This window comes from Poecilia formosa, unplaced genomic scaffold, assembly GCF_000485575.1.
Source record: "Poecilia formosa unplaced genomic scaffold, Poecilia_formosa-5.1.2 Scaffold297, whole genome shotgun sequence".
Classification (NCBI taxonomy): Eukaryota; Metazoa; Chordata; class Actinopteri; order Cyprinodontiformes; family Poeciliidae; genus Poecilia; species Poecilia formosa.
Window position 1 is genome coordinate 193,276 of NW_006800236.1, and position 13,351 is coordinate 206,626.

Consider the following 13,351-nt stretch of genomic DNA (forward strand, 5'->3'; position numbering starts at 1 on the left):
GAAGGCTCCGGAGCACGACTCGTTGTTATGGACACTTTGGGGAGAGAGTTTGCAAGGAAGCTAACCTTGAACCATGGCGGTGGCAGGGTCATGCTGTGGGAGACGATTTCTTTAGCAGGGGACAGAAAAACTGTTAACACTTGATAATAAGATGGATGGAGCTAAATTAATCGACCATACTACAAAGTCTTGATGCTCAATTCCAAGCTAAGCACAAAAATACCAAACTGTATTCATACGCTTGTGCGGCCCAGTCAAAGTTCAGACATAAATCTAATGTTCTCGCGTGCTTTACATCCAATCAGAGCTGCTTTGCAAAGAAGAATGGGCAAAAACTGTCTGTAGATGAGAAAACCTTTTTGGGACGAATGCAAATTGCAAACAACACAAACTTGCTTGTGATAGACCGTTTAACATCATTGCAAAAATGACAAAAAAAACTAAGTATTTTTGTCTAGTTTCTCCTGCTAATATGTTAGTAGACTAAAAATAAGACAAAACTAACTTGCAAATAACTTTTCAGGAGCTTGTTTGAAGTTAATAACTCCTTAGTATTGATGAAAATCCACTCGCCCCACTGCCATATTATTTCACTAGCTCTTTTTCATCAGTATTAAGGATTTAAATCAACATATCTTCCTGAAAAGATACCTGTAAGCTCTTCTTGTTTTTTATTTTCAAGTGGACTAAGATATTTGCAGTAGAAACTAGACTAAAAAATACTTCAGATTTTTCTGTCTATCACATAATCTGTCCAATCAAACCCATTGAAGCCTGAGGCTGCAACCTGGCAGAACGTGAAACAGATCCTCCCATCTGTGTGCAAACAGCCCTTATCTGCAACCGCGCGGTTTGCACCGAAAGCCAATCCGCTTCCTCCAGCCAGCCGCATGCAAACGCATCCGTCCTCCGCCTGAGCGCGCAAGTTGTACAAAAATAAAAGCAGGGTGGATTTACTCCAAAGCCACAGGTGTCATCGCATGCAGATTCACCTCATTTCCTTTGCAAAAGAAAATTCAATAAATAAATAAATAAATAAAAACCCCGGAGCCGCCCAGACTGGGACTGGAGGGTTCACCTGTGTGTTCTGGACGCACCGCGGGGGGGGGGGGGGGGGGTTGCTTCAACTAGGCCCAAAAAAAAAGCAAAAAAAAAAAAAAAACACTTATGCGAGGGTGCCGCACAATCCGCAGCGAAAACGCATCCTCCAGCTTCGCAGCTAATTAAGCCCGTGTATGTGCGAGGCTATTCCAGAGAGAGTTCCAGAAATAGACGGAGAGGCCGGCCGCCTGTTTTCCGCTCTTTTAATCCTCCAGAGGGGGTTTCACATGTTTTTATTTATTTATTTATTTTTACCTCCAATCCAAAAGGAGTAGTTGCACGTTTGCGCCCCTCAGACGTCTGTGATCAGAATACATATGAAACAGGTGCTTGTGGTTACTAAAAATATTCATTTTCATTGTGATTTTTTTGTTTTGCTCCATTCCCCCCGCCCCCCTGTCTCCACCCCTCCTCTTACCTCTTCCTCCCCTCTATCCCTGATGCATCCTCCTCCTCATCCTCATCCTCCGTGTCGCTCTGCTTTTTATAGCCATGTCTTCCCAGGGCTCAGCAGCTACAAAAGCCTTTTCATGTTGCCACTATAATTACAGCCTACACACACGGACATGCATGCATGCATTCACACACACACACACACACACACACACACACACGCACACACCTCTTTTGTGTCTGTATGCGTGTGCGCCGTGCGTGCTCTGCATGTGCTGTTATACACAAAAGGGTGAGCTATTTTTACCTCCCTCCCCTCCACTCCCCTCCCCGCTCCTCTCCATCCCTCTCTCCTCCGCCGCCGCCGTTAGCCACATTTGCTATGCTGAGCACAGGCGCTATCAAGCACACGCCAAAACCGACACACAGGCGCTGATGAGCGCGCTCAGCATCCCTCAGAATCGAAGCTTATCTGAGCGCTCCGCTCCGGTCCAAAGCATCCACCCCTTCCTCTCTCCCTCCTCCGCTCTCCTCTTCCTCCTTCTTCCTCGCCGCTCATGGATCAGGCTGCAGCAGCAGCGTCGGCGCCGCGGCACGTGCTCCCAGCCGTTCAGATGACCTGAAGCCCCCCCTTACTTTCTCTGTTTTTTTTTTTTTTTTTTTTTTTTTAAAGCAGTCGCATCGTCGCCGGCAACCAGCTCCCCCCCCTTGTCTCGATGCTGCGGACCATATTTGAAGCAGAATGTTCTCTTTCTCCCACAGAGGGAATCCTGGGGAAGGAGCAGTCGCTCGAGGTCCTCAAGACGTCGGCGCTCAACCACATCCCAACAGGTTGGACAATCCCTAATCCCTCTGTGTGTGTATGCGTGTGTCTGTTTGTGTTTGTGTGTGTGTTTGGATGTGATTCCACTATTAATGTGCAAAAAAACAAAAAATCTTCAGTTTTCCCGACGCTGTAACTCCTCCAACAGACTCCTCGTGTGTTTTATTTATGCAGTCGGTTATCTCCCTGTGCCATTTTGCTGAATGAAAATCCGGAGCGCTGAAAACTGCCAACATACACAGCAAAACAAGCTATTGTGCAGGTCGCTGGTGTGTTTTGCTGCAAGTTCCTGACTTAGTTTTTGGTCTCAAAACAAACGGAGGCGACTTTTTCTTGCTGCCGCTGTCGCCTTTTAGTGTAAAATAAGGGGGGGGGAAGAAATGGGGCTCTCTGTTGATGAATTCCCAAAGCATTCTTGAGAATAAATGGGTGTTTTGTAGTGATAGTTGAGAAATGAGCAGGAATCTTTTTAGGAGAAACTGGCGCAAGGAAGATGAAGCTGCTGGGCTTCATTTTTTATTTTTTATTTTTTTTATTTTTTTTTTCCGATTCATAAATCCGGGCTCTGGGATCGGCAGCAGACCGGCTTGTTTTCTATACGCCTCTGGCTAGGGTGATGAAATATTGAAATCCACCGGAGCGTCTTCATTGGATATTCTGGAAAGCTGTTGTCTTGGATACGGAGCTGCAGAGGTTTCCGTGTTGTGACCCGAGAGCGTTTTGTTTTTTTCTTTTAAATCTCACACAGGCGGGAAAATGTAGGGTGAAGAGTTTTCCTGGTTTGGGAAGGAATAGAGAAGAGAAGATGGAAAAATGTTTCCATCCACCCACCCATCCACTTTTAAAAGTCATAAGTTAAAACTGAACCTTTGCGTTTATACTTTGGCTGAAAAAGTCCAGGAAAGGATCACTGACTTTGTGAATTGTTGTTTTGCCGTCAACCTTGCCATAACACTTTGGAGCAATAAATTGTTTGTAAAGAAAAAAAACAACAATACTAAAGTTATAAAAAAAAAAAGTGCCGATGCGTTCGTGGTTGCCCTCGTCCCGGTAATCGGATGCCAGTGTCCGGACCGACGGCGCTCTGTTTCTGGAATGCAAAGCTGCGGTCACTGCACCTGCTGGGAGTTACTCCAGTCAAAAGTAAACACCTGAGTTTGGGTTTCGCACAAAGCAGCACAGATTGTTTTAAGAGCATCCGACACGTCGGATGTGCGGCGGCTGGGAGCTCGTGACCGTCTGCCAGGAAGCTCCCATGCGATGAATGCGTCTCCAGTGCGGCTGGCTTTAGGGAGAGCAGGTTTACTGCTGTGCGTTCAGGTGGCGCCCTCTGCCTCCTACTCCTCCTCCTCCCCTGCATCAGCCCGGGCAGCGAGCTGTGACACGCTCCATTAAAGCCCTGCTGCAGAGGCCGAGAGGGACCGCAGCCTCCAGGTCCCGCTCCCATTCCCACCTCCTTCCTTCTTGCTACAGAGCGCCGCTGCAGAGACGTCGCCTGACGATCGTTAAGGCGGCGACGAGTTGGAGATTGCGTGCTCGTCCCAAAATGGTTGGTTAGAAACGGCTCCTGTCATGGTGGAAGTTCTTAGTTTTGATGCTTTTAATCAAGTGTGTCAAACTCAAGGCTCAGGGGCCAAATCTGGACCACCATAGCTTTTAATGTGGCTCTAGACTCCAAAGAGATGCATAAACCTTCAAGGTAATATTTTATTAATCAAATCAAAGTCGATTTTATCTGCACACTGGCAAATTACATCAATCAGTCTCTCAAATTTTTATGTTTCTGTCATCTCCAAAATTCACTCTTTTGTTGCACTAATGCATAATTGAGTTTGTTGTTTCCACATTTGGTTTAAGTGGTGCTAGCTAAGCCTGTCACGATAGCAAATTTTGCAAGACGATAAATTATCCAAGAAAGTTATTTGCGATAAACGAAATCGTCTTTTTGAAACAATTTTCAAATACTATAATGGTAATGTCCTAATGACGCAAGAACAGATTCTCAAGTAATTAGTAAACTTTCAATTCTAATGGACATTTAACTCTGGAACTCGAAGACATTTTAAATATTCAAAAAATAAATAAATAAAACAACAGAAACGACAAATAAAAAGGGGCCAGCTGACACCAAAGCAGCAGACGGAAGACATTTGTCATCCAGTTTTTGGTAGAAAGAGAGAGAAAAGAGAAAAACATGCATTATGCAAATGAAAATCATTGAGCTCGTTTTAATTTATCATGCGATTAATTAATTTATTACTTATTTTGATGGACCTAGTTGGTGATTGATATGGCGAGTAACAAAAAGTTACATTAACCGTCAAACATAGGTGGAAATATGGCAAAATTCCTTGCAAATATTTCTAAATTAGCACCACAAAACAGTGATTTTTATTGCAAAAACAAAACAGATCACAATCAAAAAAATCCTCGAGGGACTGAAAAGATGTTCAATATTATGTCATTTTAATGAGTACTTGTTGATCACAAGCACGGCTATTTATTACAATTTTTAAATGGTGCTATTATATGTTGCAGGCATGTAGTATCATTTCATAGCACAATAAAGTTACATCCAGTTATAGAAACACTGTCTATATCAAATATCACTTTAAAGAAATTTGATTTTGTATTTCAACACCTTGAAATTGGGTTTCTGTCTCTAAAAAAGCCCTTTCAGAAGCTCCGCCTTCAGGAAGTCATCACAACATGACTATTCAACAACGTTTTTTTTTTTTTACCAGCTTTGCGCTGAGCAGTAGCTCCTATAAAGAGCTCAGTTGATGTTCATTTCCACCAGGTGTTTGCTAATTGCTGCTGGCTAGTCTGAAGGAGCAGAGTGAAGTTCAGAAGCTTGAAAACTGCAACTCTGAGGTGGAGCTGCCCCTTAAAGGCCGGGCTAAACCCCCCCCCCCATAACCCCAGGTGTTTTGCACAGCTGAATGGTTGCCATGGAGATACAAGGATTAAAGAATCAAAGCAACACTCCCGTCTGTTTTTGATGAAAACTAACATTATAACAGGAGGTAAAGCTAAAAAATAAAATAAAGTTGATTTTGCACGATACCGCCCCTTTAACAATTTGTAATGGGTTTTATCAATACATTCCGGAGCAAACGGCCCTTTAAGAACATGAAATGAATAGAAAATATTAATATGAATAGAAATATGAATAGAAAATGAGAAGGAATGTCTCGGTTACTCCAGCAGGAAGCTCCGATTAAAACTGAAACGTGTGCTTTCTGCTGACAAGTCTGAGCTAAATCAGGCTGCAGATCAAAGGGGGGAGCCTTTATTTAGATCCGACAAACTGAAACCGAACCCAGTTGCTGTCAAACAGGTACACTGGCTTCGTTGCGCAAAGGCTCCCTGGAAGCTCCCACGGCTCTCCCCCGAGACGCCGTCTCTGTTTTGATTTTGGCAGCGAAGGCCCCTCACATTATCCTTTATCCCGCGTGCATCAGTAAACAGAGGAACACGCTTGACGTCAGCGCGCGACGACGAAGGGGGCCTGTATCAAAGCGGGTCTTTTCCGAGCAGCAGCTGGGACATTCCCAGGAGCTTCTCTCTTGGCTATTAGAGCCCAAACTCCGCCGGCGTGCGGCCAGTGGAGTTTGGGGTCCCGTTTTGATGTTGTTGTTTAAAGGAGTGGGCTTGTTGATCGTCGATCGGGCAAAATAAGATTTTCGGCCGTTTGATTCGGTTTGGCAATCTGTTGGCATGTGGTTTTACTGTTGTGTTAAAAATATATAAAGAAAGGACAGCAGACATTATCGGATGGTAATAAAAATTATCTTTGCCAGGTTGTAAAATAATATAAATTTAACCTCATGGGTGGAAAAACACAACCGATTCCACCCTGGAGAGGTGTTTTGCAACAGAAATGCAAAAGATGCTGCGCCGTCTTGTGCTTTAAAGTTACTTCTGAGGCAGCACTGACAGTTTTAAAGAGAAACAAACCCACAACCGTCCCTTCAGAGCGTTATTTTTGACCTGGCTTTGTCTCCGCAACGATTCTGGCTGCACTCACTTGTAAAAAAGGACTCCGAGAAAGTTAGTTTACATTTGCAGCTCCGCCGCGGCTGGAAGGGGAGAGATTGATCACACTTTTCTGGCCACGCTTTCGGGCCCACAGTTTGCTCAGCGAGTCGCTAAGCCTAACACAGTTTGTGCTTTCTTTAAACGGTATGCTGACCGAACCCCAGATGAACAATCAGGAGAGATCAGAAGCGGGATCTTTTTTTTTTTTTTTTTTTTTTTTTTTTTTTTTGAAGTTTTTTAACAAAGACCAACAGCTGCTTCCAAACGCGTCACGCAAAACTTTCCGTCGGAGCTGCTTTTAAACCTCCGATTGACAAAAGCGCGTCGCTGCGAATAGAACGGAGTGGGAAAACTCCCCCGCTCTGTTTCACCCTGAATCCATTTTACTTGTTTATCTGTTTGGGGAGGGAAATGCAGGCAAATTCTGTGCTGGGAATACCAAGAGAAGAGGCGGGGGGGAAAAAGGGAAAGGCGTTTGTTGTGATTTTGAGTTTGGGATGGGAACTGCATGAAGTGAGTGGGAGAAGTGTGTGGGGGGGGAGGCTAAAAAGGGATTTCCTCGGTCTTAGGAGCAGGGAGAGCGGGTTGAGCAAGGCGAAAAGAGTAGAGAGGGTGAAGAGAGGGAGTGCTGCGTGTGTGTATGTGTGTGTGTTTGTGTGTGTAAAAGAGAGAGAGAGAGAGAGACGCTGGTTCCTGGAAAAGCTGCAGAATAAACAGGCTGCATGCCTGAGACTGCCCTGTGATGTCATCACTGGGCAAGCCGGGGATGAGGGGAGGAGAGAGAGACGGGAGGGGAGGGAGACACCCATCAGGTTAAGACCGGAGCAGAGGACGACAGAGACAGAGAGCATGAGGACAAGTCAGACGAGCACTGCTGTCATTCCCCCGTAACACACCGAAAGAAGAAGAGAAGAAGAGGAGGAGCAGGAGGAGGAGGAGGGTGCATCAGTGAGGAGGAGAGGACGAAGATGGGTAACGACACCACTGACTTCTTTCTGTAGCTCCCGCTTTTCATCCGGTGAGCAATTAGCGCCGCCAGGGTGGCGGAGACGCCGAGCGAGGTGTGTTTACGGATCCGCATGCGTCGCCATCGAGTAGTGCAACGTTTCAGAGACACCTCCCCCTCCACCCCATGAACATTTTGTGTCGGTGGAGGGGGTTTTTTTGGAGGGGGAGGGGATAAAGTGAGTTATGGATTCACATTAACCAAGAAGGCTGCGGCGCAGCTCTGACAAGTGCAGGTCTAACCCATCCTTCCTCGTTTCAGCTTTTCCGTCGTCCCCAGAACCAATGTTTCCGATTGCTTTGCTTTTCTACCTGTTTGTCCCTAAAGGGCTTCAGATGAGGCATTGATTTGCAACCTTAATCTGCAGAGTGACTCATGCAGAATCAGGTGGCGCTATATTAGACTTTAATGGAGAGGCAACGGGAAAATTGCTGCCTACTGAAATCAGACAACTTTAAGCTTGATCAGCTCTAACCAGCAACTGGGCTGTTGAAAAGGAAACTCAGATATTTGAAAATGTCCTACCATGGTGCAAAGAAGTGAAGAAAAGTCATTGTTAGCTGTGTTTTAAACTAAATATGTCGAGACATGTTTTATGTTAATTCAGGCTGTGAGAAGGCAAGAGAGAGCAAGACATTATTATTTTAAATTAAGTGGTAACAGGTCAAAGTTTTACCGAAATTGGCATCTTTTGACCCTAAAAGTAATAAAATAAAATAAAATAAAAACTGATCTTTTTCCTAATCTTGAGTAAATCACACTTAAACTCTACCAAGTTGCATTGAGAACGCCGCTCTGCAGTGTGGAAGGTAAGGGAAGCACTAATGTGTTACTAGTTTAAGAAGCTATATAAAGGCAAACTGTTAAGACGTGTCTGTGGTTCATTTAGGCTGCGAGAAGGCAAGAGAGCAGGACTTCAGCAACTAATAAAGTGTCTCTGTTTCAATCCTTTTAGACGATCAACTTCTCTGTTGTGAAACATGCTGGATTTGGAAATGTTGGGAACCTTTTGCAAACCTTCAAGCTACATTCTGTTGGAAATACATACAAAGACTGTTTTTAGTAAAGCTAGCATAGCTATCGTAAATATTTTCCGACACTAAAGACAGTTTAAAATTTGAACTCCAAGTAATTACATTTTCTTTATGGTAGTAAATCCCTTCTTGACAGTGACAGATATGTCTCGCACACAGTGTGACGTCGCTTCTACTCCGATTTTAAAGAATTAATTTGTGCTCGCATCCAGAAGAAAGAAATAACATGCTCAAAAATCGACCAAAACATTCCACTTGACTCATCTCTTCAAAGCTGTTTTTTTGATTTTAAAGTTTCTTTTATAGAAGTCAGCTAAAATTGACAGTTTCAGATCTTTATTTTTATTTTTTAAGTGATGTCCTTTGACCCTAAAAGTCATGAGATCGGCCACTGGTTCCCAACCTTAAGCTACAGAGTGACTCATGCAGATTCAGGTAAAAGCTACCGCAGACTGAATGAGTCAGAGGGTTTAAAAAAGAAAAATCTACCGATTCATAGTTTCACACAACTCCTCTTTTCTTATAAAGCTCTCCTTTCTCTCATCTTCTCATCACGTGTCAGATCGTAGGCTCCCTTTCAATTAGTCCCAGCAGCAGCAGCAGCCTATGAGACGTGTTGTAATCTTCCCCCACATGACTGCAGTCCTTTAGGACCCTGTTGCATGTTGTTGTGCTGTTCTCCTGCAATAACCGCAAGGGGGGGCGGGGTGGCATTTCACCTGCTGCACACAGTGAGAATCAAGCATTTCAGCATTCAGGCACCATATGGCCTTAACAGTAGCAAAGCTGCTTGGATGTGCAATTACAGTTTGGTGATGTTCAGGAGGAGGACTGGGGGGGTAAATGCATCAAACACGGAACATCCCGCAGCAGAAGCAGAAAGCAACTCAAAGTGTTCGTCAGTTCAGCTCACCGCTGATGTTTTGTTTGCCGATTCATTAACGTGAAGTGTCCCTGGCTCTCCGCAAACATTGTAGGCAAATAATCGGACCAATCGGCTCCTGTTTGTCCAGACTTATTGGTAGGAAGCCGGCGGATTGGTGGGCTTCCTGTGCCCCGAGCCAGGGGTTTTGGGGCAGAGGGGTGAAAGGAGGTGGAGAGGAAGGGTCAATGCAGGCTTTGTCGGATGGGTCGGCGAGTGCTGTGTGGAAGAGCAGCACAGCACTTTTTCTTCCCAACAGATCTTATCAGGATTTTACCAAGTTTAAAGATAGCTCTCTTGGAACTGGTGTTACTTCACCAACATTTGTGACGCTCATTAAAGAACAACTTTTTTCTCAGAAATGGCAACTAAATCCAAGAGCTTTAATCCGACGGTCTGATTTACAGCTCCGTTATCCGTTTATTGCTTTCTTGTTTTACAAGCGGTCTATCTAATGTGCTGCTTAAAATAGCCAAGTCATTTTTTTTTATTATATATTCCTCCCATAAAAGTGAAGGAGCGTGAAAAGTATGGGAGACTTTTATTTTGTGTGTGTGTTAATTAAAGAAAATCTCAAAGTTTAAAAAAAAAAAATTCTCTTCCGGGCATTTTTCTAAGAGGTAGACTAATTAAATAGCACTCGTGAAGTGCTTTGATTTAATCCGCCCTCAGCTTCATAACCTTGAAGTTGCACTAAGTATGAAAACACACGGCGGCGTGCAGAAGAAGAGGAACATGTCTGCTTGCATGTCTTTTAACCTTGTGCCGTGTTTTGGTTATTCATCCTGCTCCGCTTGTCTTGCTTTGGCGTCAGAATGTGCTTCTGTTGTTGACACAGAGTTATGAGTGCATCCTATTTAGGAAACTCGGCCTCGCTGGTATAAAACACTCCTGCAGGAGCTCATCTTTTTTTGTGTGTGAGATGTATCAATAAAATACTCAGTAATACAGGTTTTAGTGCAGGACTTTAAATTTTGATTCTGATTTTGTTTATTAAGAGGAAAAAAGGCTGATTCAAACCAGCCGTGCCCTTAAGGTAACAGTAATTTTCCTTCTTATACCAGGAATTACCTGTGATTAGACGCAGTTTGTGAAGAGATAAGTTAAATTTCACTCACACACCCAGTTTTGATAAGAAGTAAGAAATCGCTGAAGTAGGAGCTACCTGGCAACACGAAGTAGGCAGGAAATGGGAAAGGCTTTACGTCATCGCAACAACCTTTCATTATCCATCCATCCATCTGTTTTATCCCTCCATCTCTCCACCTGTCTGATGGTTCCTATTCTTCTCTCCTCTTCAGTGGACATTAACTCTGCGCTGCCCCTGCGTCTGCCCCCTGCTGCCATCCCCATGGACCTGCGTGTGGACCACCACCACCACCAGCAGCAGCACCAGCAGGTGTCGTCGCTCTCCCCGACGGGCCAGCTCTCACCCAGCTCCCTGGGAGGATCTGGTGGCGGCAGCGGTGGTGGCGGTGGCGGTGTGGTGGCGGCCTCGGTGCGCGAGCAGCAGCTGCAGCAGGAGCTGCTGGCCCTGAAGCAGAAGCAGCAGATCCAGAGGCAGATCCTGATCGCCGAGTTCCAGCGGCAGCACGAGCAGCTGTCCCGCCAGCATGAGGTCCAGCTCCAGGAGCACATTAAGGTACATCATTTACAATTAGCATTATTTATGGAGCAGCATCACCCGTTTTGCAGAAATTCATTGAAAGGACGCAAAACAATAAGAACCTATGGAGTTTTAAATTAGTCCAATTATTCCACATAAAACCAACGGTCTTGCACACCATCGCTATTTAAATCTCCCCCAAACCAAACGAAGACGGCTCTTAATTTATTCAGCCTCGGGAGTCTTCGATAACAGACTGAACTCAGCAGCTAAGAGCAGCCTCATCAGCTTTAAATGGCTTCAGTGCAAGCAGAGAGTGAGAGCAGAAACAGAAAGGCACTTTAGCTTCATTTTCTTTAACTCCTCGGATGGATGAGGGCAATATAAAGATGTGTCTGGCTGCAGGAAAGAGTGTGAGAAATGGATGTGTGAAGCTTTCCTTTAAATGATTAAAAAGCTGGAGTTGAATTTAATTAGAGCCGAGTGGATCCTACTGTCTTTCAGCTCTTCTAACGTACCGAGTTTCATTCGTTTCCACATGAGCGTGCATCACTTTGTGGCGTCACACGTCTATGGGAAGTGCAGAAGCAGAGAAAGTTTTAATACAGCAGCATTTGTTTTTCTTAAAATAAATTCAACTCGGTTTGTTTGGAGGGAAGATAAATCTTTAGCTTGACTTTATATTGCTTCTTTATTTTAGCTGCCTTTGACATTTTTTTGTCCTTTCATGCTTTTATGACTTTTTTAAATTAAAAAATAGGTGAATCTTTCAGATTTTTTGTAGAAAAAAAAGAAGATTTCTTCCTCATCATCATCATTCTTTGTGACTCTGTCGTTCTTCCCGTATTCCTCACTGATCTCTTGTCGTTTTTTTTGCCACTTCCTTCCTGTCATTAACTTCTTCTTTCCATTAACATCTTCCTTTCTTCCTCCTGTATTTACTCTCTTTCACTTATTCCTCCCATGTTCTCTTTTCATACTTCCTTAAATCCTTTTCCTTCGTTTTGGAAATTTCTGGGGGGTTTTGTCATTGTACTTCTCTTTTATTGCCAAATCTGTGCAACTTTTGCTTCTTCATGTGTTTTTACACTTTTTAACTGTAATTTTTCTTAAAATAACATGCTTTAAAAAGTAAATAAGTACAAACAACCGAAAATTTATAGAAACAGAAGTGTTGCATTGATTGCATCTCAATAAATGAAAAGTTTAAATAACTAAATTCAGGTGAAACTGATATAGTAAGAATGTATTTTTTGTTCATTTTTACAATTATGCCATTTGCGCCCTCCGCAAGGACGGTAAAGCACTTAAAGTCATTGCCAAAGAAGCTGAATGTTTAGTGGAAAGAAAAAGTGTGGCAGAAAGAAATGCATAAACAAAGACAATAGCCATAAAACCAAAAAGGTGCATTAAAGCAACAGAATATTTCTTTTGGACATAGTTATGATATATTACATTTGTGTGCCCCCTTGTTTAATTGTGGCCCTGGGCAGCTGCCCATGTGGCCCGTATCAAAAACTGATGCTGACCAGAGCCAACATCAGAATCATCTCACAAATGTACTTTTTGGCAAAGGCGAAGCAGTTATTTCCAGAACTATTTTATTAAAAAGGTCACAGGTTCGCTCTTTGTTATTGGTATGTCGATTTAATGCTCTATGTGTCCCTGGTAGGACCGTTAATAGCTACAGCACCCTCTATATTTACCACCATCTCCTAAAAAAAACAAAAACAAACTTTAAATAATTTTCAGTAGCATAACCTGAACCTGAGATTATTCCTTCCAGGGTTTCCCCCAGAAAACTTGCTAAACCCGGTGGTCGGGCGTCGAGTCGGTCCACTGGCGGTCCGCCGTGTTTTGTATTAAAAGATGTTAAGTTGACAGGAAATGTAAAAGTATTACTGTGTAATTATATGTTACGGGAAAAGATCTCCAGTGAAATGCTATTTAAACCCACAACTAGTCTAAAAACAACAAATTTGCACTTCTGTTTAATTCAAATTAAGTCAGCAGCTCCATCAGGCCCCCAAGAGCTTCAGGGGCCCCATAAACGCTAATATTTTAAAACAGACCACAGATACATAAATGTAACACTGGTTTATTGAGATGATCAATGCTGTTAAATTTGATTCAATTGTTTAGGCATACATAAATTAAATTATTTTAAATTGTTTAACATTTAAATACAAAATTTTAAGGAGCTGGCAAGTTTACTTTGTAAAACTTCAAAGAACAATATTCATAGTTAGATTGTTTTGTTACCATAGCAACAATCTGATGCTGTGAGTTTAATCTTTGAATTTACAAATCCAATTTAGTAAATTGCGATGATAACTTATTACTTTTTAGGCTGGCCAATTAAACTACTCCCTCCTCCCATATTTCACTAAATCTAACACAGAAGCTGGTAGAGGTGCTGATATTT

General features: G+C 43.2%; 1 protein-coding gene across 6 annotated transcripts in view; it reads left to right on the forward strand.

The window, feature by feature from the left end:
* LOC103151923 (histone deacetylase 4-like) overlaps positions 1-13,351 on the forward strand; it is a 63,399-nt gene that overhangs the window by 18,819 nt on the left and 31,229 nt on the right. For 4 of the 6 annotated variants that reach the window (XM_016660755.1, XM_007572206.2, XM_016660756.1 and 1 more), the window contains exons 3-4: positions 2,257-2,325; positions 10,622-10,962. In XM_016660755.1, coding sequence (XP_016516241.1) covers positions 2,257-2,325; positions 10,622-10,962 — 410 coding nt within the window. Of the gene's footprint in view, positions 1-2,256; positions 2,326-7,096; positions 7,331-7,354; positions 7,377-10,621; positions 10,963-13,351 lie in introns of those variants that run through there. The other 2 variants (XM_016660758.1, XM_016660759.1) reach the window with 2 other exon arrangements.